At 46.5% G+C, this 17,467-nt stretch overlaps 1 protein-coding gene across 1 annotated transcript; it reads left to right on the top strand.

Annotated features, from left to right (window-relative positions):
* The first annotated feature begins 8,777 nt into the window (after positions 1 to 8,777).
* Positions 8,778 to 17,467, top strand: LOC143100189 (zinc-binding protein A33-like). Its single transcript, XM_076263160.1, has 6 exons — positions 8,778 to 9,456; positions 9,708 to 9,803; positions 9,993 to 10,223; positions 11,908 to 11,930; positions 12,016 to 12,134; positions 16,582 to 17,467. The coding sequence occupies exons 1-6, from the start codon at positions 9,076 to 9,078 to the stop codon at positions 17,124 to 17,126; spliced, it is 1,395 nt and encodes a 464-aa protein (XP_076119275.1). The 5' UTR covers positions 8,778 to 9,075; the 3' UTR covers positions 17,127 to 17,467.

Here is a 17,467-nt window from a genome sequence, read left to right on the forward strand (position 1 = left end):
CTGCAGGGAGGTGAGTGTGGAGGTGGCTGAAGGGCTCTGCAGGGAGGTGAGGGTGGAGGTGGCTGAAGGGCTCTGCAGGGAGGTGAGTGTGGAGGTGGCTGAAGGGCTCTGCAGGGAGGTGAGTGTTGCGCTGGTCGCCGGATGCTGAAGCCAAGTGGGTGTTGCGGCAGGTTGGTCTGTCTCTTTGGCAAAAATGTCAGCCGTCTTTTCAGCCTGGCTGTGCCTACTGTATTGGTTGGCAGGGGAAAGACATGTGGGTTGTCCACCACAACCAGGACGGACAGAGCCTCTTTCTGGGGTGTAGACTGCTGCTGCACAGGTCCTGCAATTGGGACCGGACAGGCTTGTTGCAGCACCTCAGTCTCCTGACTCCGGCTATGCTTGTTGCACCTGAATAAAATTAAGAAATAATAATAAATAAAAATAATACCTAGGTTGTACAGATATTTATTGATTTACTCACCATTGTGCCAGCGTTGTGGTGTTCATCTCGGGCAGCTGGATGGTGGTGTCGGCCATCACACGTGCGTTGTTGACAACACATTGAGGTAAATTGCTGCACGCGTGGATGACATGGGTCCACAGGCTCTGGCTGCCCTTGGGGCTCTTCTTTCGGCCAGTGATGGCCATGCAGAGCTGGATGGAGATGGCCTCCACCAGCCGCTTGCAGTCTGGCCACTGGGCCGGACCGTGTGACCCGATGAAACACCTGGACAATTAAGGCAGTCCAAAACATGGTAACTATAGCTTTGGTCACACAGATTGTAAACAAAAACAAACAAATAAACAAACACAAAAATGTAATGAACGTACCGTCTGGTGGACTCCACCCCTGGTGCCACAATATTTGTTCTGGTCCTAAACTGACCTGTGTTCAGGGTCTGCTGGTGACGAGGAGGGTATGTTGTCCTGCCCTTGTCGAAGTGTGACAAGCCCTGCCAGAGGGCGATGATGTGCCGTGCCGTGCCTCCTCCTGTGTCAGGGCAAGGTTGTGGCTTTTGAGGGCCACAAGGCAGCGTGCCAAGTCCTGGACTGCTGCATAGCCGGGGATGTTGTCCAGTCCAACAGAGCTCTAGATGAATAAAATAGAACATAGTGACAGACTTGTAGCAAAGCACAATATGTCAGGATTGATTCTTTAAAATCAGTCGCAAAAAAAAGTTAAAACTTACATCAGACAGGATCAGGAGCTACAGCAGACGGACCTGTGGCAGGTGGAGGGGCTGTGGCAAGCACACCTGTGGCAGCTGGGGACTGGGCAGTGGAGGGCACTGCAGTGGCAGGGGACCGGCTAGTGGGTGGAGTGACAGGTGCTGGGAACCAGCCTGGGGATGGCGCAGCAGACGCAGGGGACTGTCTAATGGGTGGCAGACGCTGGGGACCGGCTGGTGGGTGGTGTGGCAGACGCTGGGGACCGGCTGGTGGGTGGTGTGGCAGACGCTACATCAGCAGAACCCACACCAAGTGAAGCAGCCATGGCAGTAGTGAGTGGGGGAGGTTCCAGGATGGGGACAGTAAAGTCCTCTAACTCCCCTGCCTCAGGCTCAACATAGCCCTCATCCTCGGCCACAAACACCTCCTCTGTCTCCAATGCAGCCAGTGTGTGTTTGTAGTCCTCCAGTGCACGGCCAGTCAGGTGATACAAACACTCCACCCCAACAAGCTCACCTGGAAATCACAAACCCATAAAACAAACACATCAAACTAAATGTAGCAGTTGACATAAAACATTTTAATTCAAATGAGATTTTTAAGACACAAAGGAGGTGTAGCAGTGTATTTCCGTGGAGGTGTGTATGTCAGGACCCTCCTTCCTATGACCACCTCTTCGAGCTGGTTGACCGCATGCCGTAGAAGGCCACTGTAGGAGTGGGGCTCCACTCTCCCCTCTGCAGCCATACCCCTGTCCTCGTTCCACCTGGCAAGGCCATCCACCAGATAGGCCTGGAGGAACGTGGCACTGGCCAGAGTTCCTAAAGATAGAAATAGTTGTTTTATTCAATTCTGCTTTAATTCTCTACATCAATCTACATGTTTTTGTGCTAAAGTTGAGATGAGTTTTCACCTGGGATGAACCGGTTCATGTGGAGATGGAAACTCTCCAGAGATGTTGACCCCCTGGTGCATCTGTAGGTGGGCAGAGTGTGCCCCCCTTTCTGCAGGGTCCCCGTCTGCATATACAGCTGCACGCCAGGGGGGTCCTGGAGGCAGCAGAGGTGTTTTTTCTGCACCTTCCAGATCTCCGCCATCCTCTCACTGTGGATGAGGGGCACTCCAAGAGTGCTGCCCCCCCTCTCTCCCCGTCGTAGGACACCAAGAGCTGGGTGATGAGAGCCTCCATCTCTTCTCTGCTCCTGGTGGTCCGCCTGCAGTGCAGCGCCATCTCTGCCCTGGAGAGGAGTCGCATGACATCAGCAGGGGTGGAGGGGTGGATGTGCCTCGCTGCCAGCTCAGCGCGCTTATAGCCGCCGTCAGGGCACGCACGTCGTCCTCATCCCAGATGAAAATACACTGGCTCAGTTGGTCCAAGAAGCCAGCGTAAGAGAGAGTGGGAGTCTGTGGTGCACCCAACAGCAATCCTCCGCATGCAGTGCCATAATTATGTCCAGGCGTATCAGCATGCGGTCCCACGTCCTGAACAGCCTGGGCAGATGTGTGGATCCGCAGCAGTCCCCTGTCCACATAAAGCTCCTCAGGAGGCAGCACCCCAGCGTCCCTGTAGCGGCTGACGAGGCCACCAATCAGTGGGCCGAGGCCATAGCCCTCACTGGCCGTCAGCACGGACATGATCACCTGCCCGTGCTCAGTGCCAACGTTGGTGGCCCATGATGCTGTGGAGCGGTGTGTCAGCTTCTTCACAATCTTTTTTGGTTGAGTCCATTTTCAGGACTCGGCCAAAAAGGGAGGTGATGCTCTTGATCTCCTCCAGCCTGCCCAGCACGTCCTGGCTGTCTTGTTTATGCACTAAGCTAACATGACACTTACAATACAGTAAAAAAAAACGTAAACAAATTTATCAACAAAGTCAAAATCTCCCTCCACAGAAACGAATCTTCAAAATACTCGCTGAGGTAAATAACCATAGCGTACCTGTGCAGACCTGTGCTGTACAGATCCAATTTGGAGCTCGCGCCGCTACAGGGGGCGAGGGCGGGACGTACCCCATGGCAACGGTTCTCTGATTGGCTCATGCTTGACCAGGCTCTTGGATATGCGGACCGCTCAGGGACTGGCTGTTGCCAGGCTGTCACCGGCTGACACCGGGTAACTTTCCAGGGGGAAACGCGGCTCCTCATTGGCCATTTCCAGGGATTTATTCCAGCTGTCATTCGCTGGCCGTTGCTTGGCCGTACGCGCCAACAAGGCTTCAGCTGCAGATGTCATTACGGAGAGCTCATTTTCAACTTGACAGTGTTTCTACTTTGGTATTTAAGTCAACTCAATAACTTGTGGGCTGAACTTAAAATTGTAAAAGCAGTTAGGGATTATGAGTAAGTGTTACTTTCTTGCTTATAATGTTTATTTTTTCTCATTACTCATTGTGGCTTTTTGGGATGTGTATGACATATAACAATATGTATTATAAATGTACAGATCATGTCAAGTATCAGGTCAAGTATCCAGTTTACTATCTGCAGAAGGATATTATCCAACAGACAGCTCCCCCTGGTGGCAGAATATGATACATCAGTTGTCAGAGAGAGATAGAGAGATAAATAGATAGATAGATAGATAGATAGATAGATAGATAGATAGATAGATAGATAGATAGATAGATACTTTATTGATCCCCAAGGGGAAATTCAAGATTCATTGAAAAAATTCATTGTCATGGAGAGCATTTAGATTTACATACGGAAAGTCATGTTAAAAAAAACATGACAAAATTTGTTTTTTGTTGAAGACCAAACAAAAATTACATTACTTTGGAATTAATGTAAATTGAATTGTGTGTTTTTCAAAACCAAATCAGTGATGTATTGACATGTAAAATATGTATTCATCGAGCATATTGTGTTTGTACACAACCCTGCTGATGTGTACTGTGAGCACTGAGACACTGAGAGCCGGCTGTAGGAACAGTCCCATGTGTGCTTGGTGCCTGTTCAGGACTCTGTGCAGGAGAACATTCTCATATCAGCCTCTTAACTCCCTGCTGGGTTGGCAGTGCAGGACGCCCATTAGAGAGAGCTGCTTTTGATTAGGGCCTACTGCTGATGAGCCATAGGGCCTTTTCCCTCCTTTTAAGACCAGGCCAGGCCAGACCAGTGTGTGTGTGTGTGTGTGTGTGTATGTATTTGTGTGTGTGTGTGTGTGTGTGTTAGTGTGTGTCAGAACAAGCCTTCATGCAGGCCCAGAGAAGACACAAGTAAAACCCCCACAATGCACCACACACACTGGTGTAGGTTTCTGACATACTACTCGTGTTGGTGTGTGTGTGTGCGTGTGTTTTCAAAATACTCCACCATTGTTTGCTCCCTCTCAGTAACTCAGAGATGTTAGCATGTTAGCATTTTATAGTCAACATTAGATATTGTGGCATTGGCCTCTGTCCCACCTGTCAGGTCTCCTGTCATATGAGTAGAACATTAACCCAAACATGATGGTCAAAGTCTGTGTGGTGGAGGCTGTTTCTCATCATCCAATGATCCAGGGTCAGCACGTGTCTGTCTTATCAGTCACAGAACACAGGTACATCCAGGTACTTCAACCTGAACATGAGATCATTTCAAGCTGTAGCTAGATTGACCAATCAGAGTCCTCTTTCCCCAGAGACCTTTGCTCTGACTGAATAAGGAAGCAGGTGAGACAGTGCTGTTTGTTCTCCCGTAAATAAGAAAATACCTCTCTGGGGCTTGTGAAAGTCTCAGTATGAATACTGCCATCTAGTGGTGGTTATTGTGTAACTACACTCTCCTCTCACCTGTGAGGTTTCCAGTAGCAGAGCAGCAACACAGCACAGTCTCAATATTAATACTGCCATCTAGTGGTGGTTATTGTGTAACTACACTCTCCTCTCTCACCTGTGAGGTTTCCAGTAGCAGAGCAGCAACACAGCACAGTCTCAGTATGAATGCTGCCATCTAGTGGTGGTTATTGTGTAACTACACTCTCCTCTCAGCTGTGAGGTTTCCAGTAGCAGAGCAGCAACACAGCACAGTCTCAGTATGAATGCTGCCATCTAGTGGTGGTTATTGTGTAACTACACTCTCCTCTCACCTGTGAGGTTCCCAGTAGCAGAGCAGCAACACAGCACAGGTGCAGCTGGTTCTGCTGCTGCTGTCTGATCTGAGGTCAGAAATGCTGGAGATTAAACAGCACTATAGAGACTGAGAGCACTGCAGTAAACACAAACTCCTGCACTACTGAACTCTGATCATCATGCACGCACATGAAATAAAGAATCATATTAATCTGATGCATTGGCAGTGTTAGTGTCTCTGTCTCTGTCCTTCATAACCAGATGGAAGGTCTAATGTACACCAGGGAGCTTTGGGCTTTGCTGAGTTTGAACACGATGAGAAGGAGGAATAAACAGAGTCAGAACTGTGTGATTTCCACAGACAGATAAAACAGCTCTAATGATACTACAACCCACATCATTACAATTGCATTAATGAATCCCTTATGGAAATATCAACAGGACACAATCATGATGTTCATATTCATAACTTTTTATACCCAACCTGCTGAACAGGTAGCTAATAAAAAGTAAAAAGAGAAATGAAACTGAATAGGTACAGAGAACACACACACACACACACACACACACACACACACAGACACTCACACACTCACACACACAGACACACACACACACACACACACACACACACACACACAGACACTCACACACTCACACACACAGACACACACACACACACACACACACACACACACAGGAGCTATGTGGTGACTCACTGCAGTGCATATTCACACACATCACCAGGAGCTGTGTGGTGACTCTAGGCCATTCAGGACAGATTTCTGTTGAAGATGTGGTGACCTTAATGCAAATACACACATTCAAAATACTAAACATGACAGTTGAGAGAACCAGCTGATCTTACCTGGAGTCAGTAATTCTTATCTGGGGCCAGTACTGTAGTTCTTACCTGGGGTCAGTAGTTCTTATCTGGGGTCAGTGGGTGTTTCAGGACTCTGTTGCTGTTCAGGACAGATTTGTGGAGAATCAAGGCTGATTCCAGATCATCATAATTACTCTATTCTGTAAATATCAACAGAACACAATTCTGATTCCTTATTCAGAACGTTTCATACCCAACCTGCTGAACAGGTAGCGGGAGAGACAGGCAGAGAAGCCCAGGCAGGTAACAGGCTGAGCAGAGGAGCGCACACACACACACACACACACACACACACACACACACACACACACACACACACACACACACACACACACACACACACAGGAGCCGTGTGGAGACCGACTTCACTACATGTTCATGTTCACACAAATAGCTGTGTGGAGAATCAAAGCTGTTCAGGACAGATTTCTGTTGAAGATGGGGTGACCTTAATCCAAATACACACATTCAAAATACAGATATTAAGAATGCAAAAAAATGACAGATGAGAGAACCAGCTGTTCTTACCTGGGGTCAGCTGTTCTTACCTGGAGTCAGCTGTTCTTACCTGGGGTCAGCTGTTCTTACCTGGGGTGGGTCAGCTGTTCTTACCTGGGGTCAGATGTTCTTAACTGGAGTCAGTAGTTCTTACCTGGGGTCAGCTGTTCTTACCTGGAATCAGTAGTTCTTACCTGGGGTCAGCTGTTCTTACCTGGGGTGGGTCAGCTGTTCTTACCTGGAATCAGCTGTTCTTATCTGGAGTCAGTAATTCACACCTGGGGTCAGCTGTTCTTACCTGGGGTCAGCTCTTCTTATCTGGAATGGGTCAGCTGTTCTTACCTGGGGTCAGCTGTTCTTACCTGGGGTCAGTAGTTCTTACCTGGGGTCAGTGGTTCTTACCTGGGGTCAGCTGTTCTTACCTGGGGTCAGCTGTTCTTACCTGGGATGGGTCAGTGGTTCTTACCTGGAATCAGCTGTTCTTATCTGGAGTCAGTAATTCACACCTGGGGTCAGCTGTTCTTACCTGGGGTCAGCTCTTCTTATCTGGAATGGGTCAGCTGTTCTTACCTGGGGTCAGCTGTTCTTACCTGGGGTCAGTAGTTCTTACCTGGGGTCAGTGGTTCTTACCTGGGGTCAGCTGTTCTTACCTGGGGTCAGTGGTTCTTACCTGGGGTCAGCTGTTCTTACCTGGGGTCAGTAGTTCTTACCTGGGGTCAGTGGTTCTTACCTGGGGTCAGCTGTTCTTACCTGGGATGGGTCAGTGGTTCTTACCTGGAGTCAGTAATTCTGACCTGGGGTCAGTGGGTGTCTCAGGACTTCATCATCAGATGACCTGACTGAGGTTGGTGAGGCCCCAGCCTGTGCCCATCACATGTGTTGGATCTGTCAGTGTGAGCAGTGACCAGTGTCCATACTGCACTGTGTCCAGGTGACCAGTGTCCATACTGCACTGTGTCCAGGTGACCAGTGTCCATACTGCGCTGTGTCCAGGTGACCAGTGTCCATACTGCGCTGTGTCCAGGTGACCAGTGTCCATACTGCACTGTGTCCAGGTGACCAGTGTCCATACTGCGCTGTCAGTGTCCATACTGAGCTGTGTCCAGGTGAGCAGTGACCATACTGCACTGTGTTCAGGTGAGCAGTGACCATACTGCACTGTGTCCAGGTGTCCAGTGTCCATACTGCACTGTGTCCAGGTGAGCAGTGACCATACTGCACTGTGTCCAGGTGTCCAGTGTCCATACTGCACTGTGTCCAGGTGAGCAGTGACCATACTGCACTGTGTCCAGGTGAGCAGTGAGCATACTGCGCTGTGTCCAGGTGAGCAGTGTCCATACTGCACTGTGTCCAGGTAGCGCTGCCCTAACTCACCCTCATCTCTCCCCTCCTGACCCCCAGCTTCCTCTGTGTGTGTCCAGCTGGATGACCTTTGACCTGCAGGCTCCTGTGATGACCAGCATGCTGTGGGCCCTGCAGAGGGACTTGACAGTCAAAACTCTGCAGCTGACCTCTACAGACTCACACCTGGTCCCTCGTCGCTGCATCATGTGCAAATAATGGTTGTGGTGTGATTAAAAACCAGAAACAGTGTATTTTGTAACAGTCTGATAAACCATGTGCAAGTCTGTATACTTTAGCACTGTGTGTTCAGGCTTGTAAATGACTAAACTCCACAGATGATATGTATTCACTGATAGACAGAAGAACATGCTAAACAACTTTACTCTTCATATGAGGTTTATTCAGTAGAATATGCATTCACACACACTTCAGGTGGAATGAGATCATTGTGTAAACAGCAGAGAAAAAGCACATATATTTTACTTGTTTGAATCTGTTACATTCAGAGATGTAAAAGTAGAAAGTACTGCCAACACGGGTGATTTCACTAATTAGCCTACCTGGCTAAGAGTTGTGCTAGTTAGAATCAGCTGATTAAGTGAATGGTTTGAACAAAGATGTGAAGCCGGACTTTTATACCTCTGAACATTATAAAAAAGAAAAGTACACCCATAATCAAACAAGAAGTTACCCATAATCCCGAATTGCTGCAGTGTAAAAAATAGAACTTGCCTTTTGTTCTGCCAAAAACATTCGCACATTCTGGTATTTTGAATTTAAATCTGAAAAAAAGGTAATGCTGTGAGACCGACCAATCAGCTTCCTGCTCCTCCAGATCCCTCCCTCTAACTCTCGTTTCCTGAATGAGGAAGTGAAACTCAGGCACAGACTGCTGCTCTGCTCAACATTACTGCTGTAGAACTCGTCAGGCATGAGGACTTTTCTGGGGGAAATATCAAGGAAGAGTTACATTGCTTCTGTTCAGAACCTTACAGACATTTGGATAAGTTTGCAGATTGACAACTACTGCAGATTGACTCAGAGACTCAGTAGATTGATCAAACCTGTGAAAGTGAAAGTACAGATTGTCAACCAGTCATAACCAGAGGGAAACGTTTACTTGGATTGCATTTATTCTTTGAAAATGGCCTCTAAACTAGAAGAGGAGTTCTCTTGTCCTGTGTGCACTGAGATCTACAAGGATCCTGTCATCCTGACTTGTAGTCACAGCATCTGTAAAGTCTGTCTGCAGACGTTCTGGGACACCAAAGGATCCAGAGAATGTCCAGTCTGCAGGAATACATCGCTGAAAGATTCTCCCCTCCCAAATCTGACTTTAAAGAACCTCTGTGAGGTTTACTTACAAGAGAGAGATCATACGGACGCACTCTGCAAAGAGCACAAAAGAAAACTGGAGCTCTTCTGCCAAGATGACAAACAGCTTGTGTGCCTGGTGTGTCTGTGCTCAAAATTACACAAAAATCACAACTTCAGTCCTACTGTGGAAGCAGCCTGTGAGATGAAGGTAAGGCCTTTTGTATCAGTATAGAAGCACCTACCTACACTTTACTGTTGAGCCTTAATGAAGCACTCCCAGTTTTAACATTATGGGATGTGTGCACCTCAAGCCCATACTGTACATAGAAAAGTACATGTTTGTTATGCATCTCACAGTATCCTTACAAACACGTGTGCACATACAGTATGTGATTAATAACATGCGGTTGTTGAGTTTGATAATGGAGTGAGTTTGCTAAAGTGGTTCGTTCATTTCAGGAGGAGCTCAAGAACAAGCTGCAGCCTATACAGGAGAAGATGAAGGAGTTAGAGAAAGCTAAAGTGACCTGTGATAAAACAGCTGAGTACATTAAGGTCAGTGTTCTAGTGTCATACGAGTTCACTGTTTGTAAACATCCAAGGATTCTGTCAGTCGTTTCATAATGCCATGACCTGGAGACCATATTGTCAGGTGACATATTGCTGGTGAATCATCAGGTGCTTTGTTTCCTACCTCTCTGCCATCTCCCCCAATCATATTTAAGCTGATATATTTTTATTCAGATTCAAACCCAGAACACAGAGAAACAGATCAAGGAGGAGTTTGAGAAGCTTCACCAGTTTCTACGAGATGAAGAGGCAGCCAGGATAGCTGCACTGAGGGAGGAAGAGGAGCAGAAGAGTCAGATGATGAAGGAGAAGATTGAGAAGATGAGCAGAGAGATCTCATCTCTTTCAGACACAATCAGAGACCTAGAAGAGAAGATGGGAGCTGATGACATCATATTCCTGCAGGTAGGAACCATCCACTGTCTGTAAGGGTGTTGGATCTCAAACTCTAAGTCCAGTAATAATTTAACAATAGCACATCTGGCTGTAAGGGTGTTAGATGTCAAACTCTTAAGTCCAGTGATAATTTAACAATAGCACATCTGGCTGTAAGGGTGTTAGATCTACAAGTCTAATTCCAGTGATAATTTAACAATAGCACATCTGTTTAGTTGAGGTGACCTGCCATGTTTGCCTCAATAATCTGTTATGTGCTGTTGATATGGTGTGAGGTGATGTTCTCATTTGAGGGGATTCTAGAGAAGAGAGCAGGATCACAATAAATGGTAAGAACAGTAGAGGCCTAAATGAATAGGATTTGTTATATTGTAGTGGTAGTATTGTAGAGGATGACCTTGCAGCTGTGGGAGTGGCTACATGCAGTTGTGGGAGTGGCTACTTGCAACCATAAGGAGTACACAGATAAGTAAAGAGGACAAGATAAGGACGCCAGGATGGAACACTCTTGGGAGGAGTAGATACAGACACAGAGGAACCAGAGAGAAAGAGAGAGAGAGAGAGATAGGCAGAAAGAAAGAAAGAAAGAAAGAGATTCTCACAACACATAACAGTGACACATTCAGCCTAGCACCCTATTGTGCACACAGTTACCACAAGCCCATGTTCTAACACCCCCTTCTGTGTGACACAAGGGAGTCACTGCCAGGGAGCACATTTAAGGATGCTATGACAGAAGGTGCACCAATTCTTTTTTTTTTTTTTTTTTTTTTTAAAGTATATTTTTTTGGCCTTTTATGCCTTTAATTTACAGGACAGTAGAGAATGACAGGAAGCGAGTGGGAGAGAGAGTCAGGGTGGGATCCGGAAAGGACCACGGGGCGGGAATCGAACCCGGGTCGCCGGCGTACGGTGCAAGTGCCCCAGCCAGCCGCACCACGGCTGGGGCCATAAGGTGCACCAATTCTACTGTAGCGTAGCCGTTTCCAAGCCCCTGAGTGAGTCTGGTGATATCAGGCTGCTGTAGTTCTGTAGCCCCTGAGTGAGTCTGGTGATATCAGGCTGCTGTAGTTCTGTAGCACCTGAGTGAGTCTGGTGATATCAGGCTGCTGTAGTTCTACTGTATGTAGCACCTGAGTGAGTCTGGTGATATCAGGCTGCTGTAGTTCTGTAGCACCTGAGTGAGCTGCTGTAGTTCTGTAGCACCTGAGTGAGTCTGGTGATATCAGGCTGCTGTAGTTCTACTGTAGCACCTGAGTGAGTCTGGTGATATCAGGCTGCTGTAGTTCTGTAGCACCTGAGTGAGTCTGGTGATATCAGGCTGCTGTAGTTCTGTAGCACCTGAGTGAGTCTGGTGATATCAGGCTGCTGTAGTTCTGTAGCACCTGAGTGAGTCTGGTGATATCAGGCTGCTGTATTTTCCCCTGATGGGAGCCGTGTGGAGAAGGAGTTGAGGGGGGACTGGGCTCATGTGCAGGCACTCCGTGCTCTGTGATTGGTGGAGAAGGGTTTGGGGGGGGGGGGGGGTAAGGGGAGACCAATGTGTGTGACGTATGATGTATGAGTTTGTTTTTATTGGCTGCAGTTAGCATATTGAAACAGCAGGGGGAGCAGTAGAGGAGAATGGGCAAAAGACCTTAGACCTCATTTTAAAAATAATGTTTAACCTACTTTCTCTTTTCTTATTTTCCAGAACTACAAGAGCACAGTGGAAAGGTGAGTGATCTACCTCCTGTCTCTCTCTTCTCTGTAGTTCTGAACCCAAACCCACAGCAGCACTGACTCCTGAATGTTATTCCAGAGCCCAGTGCACACTGCAGGATCCAGAGAGGGTTTCAGGAGCTCTGATCAATGTGGCAAAGCACCTGGGCAACCTGAAGTTCAGAGTCTGGGAGAAGATGCAGGAGATTGTTCAGTACAGTGAGTAGCCTACTGTTTTTAACACACATAATCAATCTTAGGAGGGTCTTTGGGGTCCTTCGCTGATAAAACCCCTCTTCCACTCAAACAAGCAAAACAGAGCAGAACCAACTTCCAGTAATCATACGCATCCTACACACTGCCCCTGTGATACAGATGTGGAAATGGGACCTTGTGTGTGTGTGTGTGTGTGTGTGTGTGTGTGTGTGTGTGTGTGTCTGTGTGCGTGTGTGCGTGTGTGTGTGTGTGTGTGTGTGTGTGTGTGTGTATGGGCTCACACTCCTAACTCTCAATTCAGTTCAATTAAGTTTTATTGATATGGAGCCAAATTAATTGAACTACCGGTACTGTAGTCTCAAGTCCCATTGCCCAAGCCCAGAGTCTAATTACATTACAATTAAAACCGCTTGAACATTTTATTAAATGTATCATAAAACATGAGTGTCATAATTAGAATATCAATTAAACTGTTGAAAATACTTACATTTGTGCGACTCGGCATTTTGTCGTTCAGCCATTTTAAAAGTTTGATGCCGGCACTTCTGAGAAACCCAGTTGTATGTTATTCCTCTCTTTCATATGTGGTCAGTGGCAAACTTCGTTTCAAGGGCTATGTAGCCCTACGCCTTGGGCCTGGCTCTTAATCGTAATCAGAATTGAGACACCCCTTCACCTCGTGTGAACGTGCAAAACCAAGGGGAAAGGGTAAGGGGAGGGGTAAGACAGAGAATTGAGATTGGCCCTAACCCTCCCAGAGCACTAAGGTGATGGGGGAAAGGAAAACGTGCCTTTGAACAAGAAGACACCTGGAGCAGGAGTGTGTGTGGGGCCATGTGCTCAGGGCCAGCAGTGTAGAGAGAGACGGGCCAGATGAGTTCATGTGTCTGGAGAAGCAGATCAGCATACGTGCTCATGATGCACACACACATACATGATGCAACGCTGATAGTGGCTACACATGGGAACCAGCACTCAAAGTAATGGATGTAGAACAGCTTAGTGAGGGCTAACCTTACAATGTGCTCACACACACACACACACACTAGAACACCACACACACACACTCAAAGTAATGGATGTAGAACAGCTTAGTGAGGGCTAACCTTACAATGTGCTCTCACACACACACACACACTAGAACACCACACACACACACACTCAAAGTAATGGATGTAGAACAGCTTAGTGAGGGCTAACCTTACAATGTGCTCACACACACACACACACACACTAGAACAACACACACACACACACTCAAAGTAATGGATGTAGAACAGCTAAGTGAGGGCTAACCTTACAACGTGCTCACACACACACACACACACACTAGAACACCACACACACACACACTCAAAGTAATGGATGTAGAACAGCTTAGTGAGGGCTAACCTTACAATGTGCTCTCACACACACACACACACACACACACACACACACACACACACACTAGAACACCACACACACACACACTCAAAGTAATGGATGTAGAACAGCTTAGTGAGGGCTAACCTTACAATGTGCTCACACACACACACACACACACTAGAACACCACACACACACACTCAAAGTAATGGATGTAGAACAGCTTAGTGAGGGCTAACCTTACAATGTGCTCTCACACACACACACACACACTAGAACACCACACACACACACACTCAAAGTAATGGATGTAGAACAGCTTAGTGAGGGCTAACCTTACAATGTGCTCGTGAGGTTACTATTACAAGACTGAGCAGATCAAACATGTAGAAAATTACAGGGTGTCAATTATGGTACTCACTTATATTACAGGTACAAATGGATGTCACGCAGCATGTAGATTTAAAAGCATGACCAAATGGATTGGTGGTGTTGTAATCAGAGGGTATCAGCAGGTAGATCAGGTGGAAAGACTGCAGCACTAACCAACTGTGGAGACAGTGAAGAAGTAGGAGTTACACCAGCATCATCAATGCCTTAGAATAGTGTGATATAGAAACACAGAGGTAGAGGGGGAGCTCAGTATGCACTCTATCAATGCCTTAGAATAGTGTGATATAGAAACACAGAGGTAGAGGGGGGGGTTGAGTATGCACTCTATCAATGCCTTAGAACAGTGTGATATAGAAACACAGAGGTAGAGGGGGAGCTCAGTATGCACTCTATCAATGCCTTAGAACAGTGTGATATAGAAACACAGAGGTAGAGGGGGAGGTTGTCCAGCATGGTGTGTTTACAGTATAGCCAAATATTTTGCCAACTAGCAACACACACACACGCACACACACACACACACACACACACACACACACACACACACACACACACACACACACACACACACACACTCAAGCACACACTCATACACACACACACACACTAGCACACCACACACATATTAGAACACAACACACACACGCACACACACACACACACATTCATAAGCATCAAGAGAGAGATGGATGGATGGACAGATGAGATAAATTGATAGAGGGATGAAGAGAGATATAAAGATGAAGAGGGATATAAATGCATGAGAATGGTCAGTGATGATCCTCCCTTCCACTAACATCCCTCTCCTGTGAGTACACTCCTGTACAGCTGTGATCCTTCATCCTGATGACTAAAGAGCATTTCACTGTTACTACTTCTCCTGCCATTACACTTGCTAACACCACTATTAATAATGACCATCATTCACATCCTCATCACTAGTGATGCACGATATATCGGCCGCCGATATAATATCGGCCGATATGGTCATTTTTTTACACATCGGTATCGGTCCGATGTCAAAATAGGGCCGATGTGAACAGGCCGATAATCATTCCTGTGTATTTGACGTGTGTAGCGATCCAAGCGTGTTATCTGTCTACACTGAATCCGTTAAATATGCCCTTCTATTGCATCATATTTCTTATTTAAAATAGCAGGGCAACAAGACTGACAGAAAGAAGACACTGGGCATCTGACAAAAGTTCTTTCAAAACGTTGCGTTGTATCGCGCTGCTCGCGTTGCTTGCAGTCAAGTTGACGGCTGGCTTGCATGTCATGTCACGCCTAGCTACATCTCTCGCGGTAGGCTAAATATAACTGTGTATCAGGCAGAATGTAGTTATATGGTCGTAATAGGCATTTAATAGGGCTGTAATGATATGCGATTCAAAACTGAAATTGCAACACTCATATCCACAAACCTGTGTCGCGGTGTGAAAAGGCAGAACCGACACACCCTTTCTAGTGTCTAGCAGTGCTTTGCAGCTTACGCGGCCGCATAAACACACATCTCCCGCTTTACTTGGCGGTAGCCTACGTTGCTTTCATTGTAGACTTTACCAAACAGTATAAACCCCCTGTTAACCTTTCCTGCTTTGTTTCAGACCGTAGTCAGAAACGCAGGGGAGATTCGTTATTCGAGGGCCGATGTTATAAGATAGAATAACGTCGGGGTCACGGTCCCATTTCTGATGAGCAAAATACACGAGCTGAACTTTATGGAGTTTTATTTCGGACAGTAACCCCGCTCACACTGTGTACAGACTCCAACTTGAACTTTCACACTCTCTGCTCCAGTCGCATACATAGCCTACACTTCCTCACTCTATCTCCCTCCTTCCCAGCTTCTTCCCACACACACACACGGAGCTCTCTTAAAGGAGCCGCAACACCATTTTACAACACCCCTCTCTTTGCCCCGCTCTCTCTCGCTCACTCAATGGACACGCGCGACTCGGCCAACGCAATCCAAATAAAACATTACAATCGTGAAAGCAAGGACTCATAGAAGACGACTAGCTAAATTACTATTAAATCTGCTTAGCAACATTAGCATGCTGCACATATTTGTTTAAAACTCTTGGTTTCAAGTTGACTGTTCATCTCAATACCAGTGTTTCCCAAAAGTGCCTGTACCAAGGAGAACAAGTATTAGGCCTACCTTTAAACTTAAACACACATGGGGAAACTGAACAGTCCAATCAGTAGACTATGATAAGCTAGCCAACTATGCTACTATGCTACTTTGTTTACAATATTTCCAGGCTTCAACCACACAGCTGAATTAAAGAGGGAGAGTTGTAATATAAATAGTAGGTGTGCCATACCTATAGGCTAATCTGCATAAAGTGCTGTCATAAATATCAGACATTCAGTATTCTCTCTTTTTATATCAGGATATAAAATAATACAGATATATTCTATTATATTGTAATCCTCTGGTGTTCTAAGGTAGGCTATTGAAACGTTATTTAAAAAAATGCATTTTGGAAAATAGCTCTTTATTTGATTATCATAAGAATGTGTTTTCTATACAGATATATCGACATCGGTAAATATCGGTATCGGCCATAACAGCAAAATTAATATCGGTTATCGGTATCGGCCACAATTTTCACATCGGTGCATCACTACTCATCACACATCACTCAGTGTTCAGCTCATGTGTGTGTTCTTTCTCTCTGCAGCTCCTGTGACTCTGGATCCCAACACTGCAGCTGACTCTCTCCTCCTGTCTGAGGATCTGAACAGTGTGAGATGTGTTGATGAGGAGCAGCAGCTTCCTGATAACCCAGAGAGATTTGATACGTGTGCCAGTGTCCTGGGCTCTGAGGGCTTTAACTCAGGGACTCACTGCTGGGATGTGGAGGTTGGAGAGAACACATGGTGGAATGTGGGTGTGAAGGCAGAGTTGACCCCGAGGAAGGGAGACATGTACTCCAGGAGTGGACTGTGGATTGTTTGGCATAAAGATGGTAAATATGGAGCACGTGCTCCCCCACAGCCCTCCACTCGTCTAACAGTGCAGCAGAAACTCCAGAGGATCAGAGTGCAGCTGGACTGGGACAGAGGAAAGGTGTCATTCTCTGACCCTGATAATAACACACAACTACACACTCTCACACACACTTTCACTGAGAGAGTGTTTCCATACTTTAATATGGGCTGTACACTCTCTCCTCTGAGTATTGTAGCAGTGAAGGCCTCTGTGTCAGTAGAGCAGCCCAGTTAGAGCAGAAACTGTCTCTGTCTGAACAAGAGCCCACATGCAGAGATGGATGGAGACATGTGGGGTTCAGTCATGAGTCACTCACACAGTAACTGCAGTCAATCTGATATCTGACCTGTGAGGCATCGTCTTCTGGCTACTTTCATTTAGTTCAGAATTGTCTGATATGTTGAATATCCTCTAAAATAATTGCTGGTGTTTTGCCATTTATTACTCTATGCCAGTGTTTCTATGTTGCAGGTTTGTTGCATGCAGGCATTTTGATGATGGTTTTGCTGTGTTGTCCATTTATGTTTTTCTACACTGCTGCCACAAGCACATTAAAATATCACCACTGCAGTGAA

The sequence above is a fragment of the Alosa pseudoharengus genome, unplaced genomic scaffold (assembly GCF_046254945.1).
Source record: "Alosa pseudoharengus isolate Yale_2024_CS ecotype anadromous, Long Island Sound unplaced genomic scaffold, YU_APseudo_1.1 YU_APseudo_1.1_scf_3, whole genome shotgun sequence".
Classification (NCBI taxonomy): Eukaryota; Metazoa; Chordata; class Actinopteri; order Clupeiformes; family Clupeidae; genus Alosa; species Alosa pseudoharengus.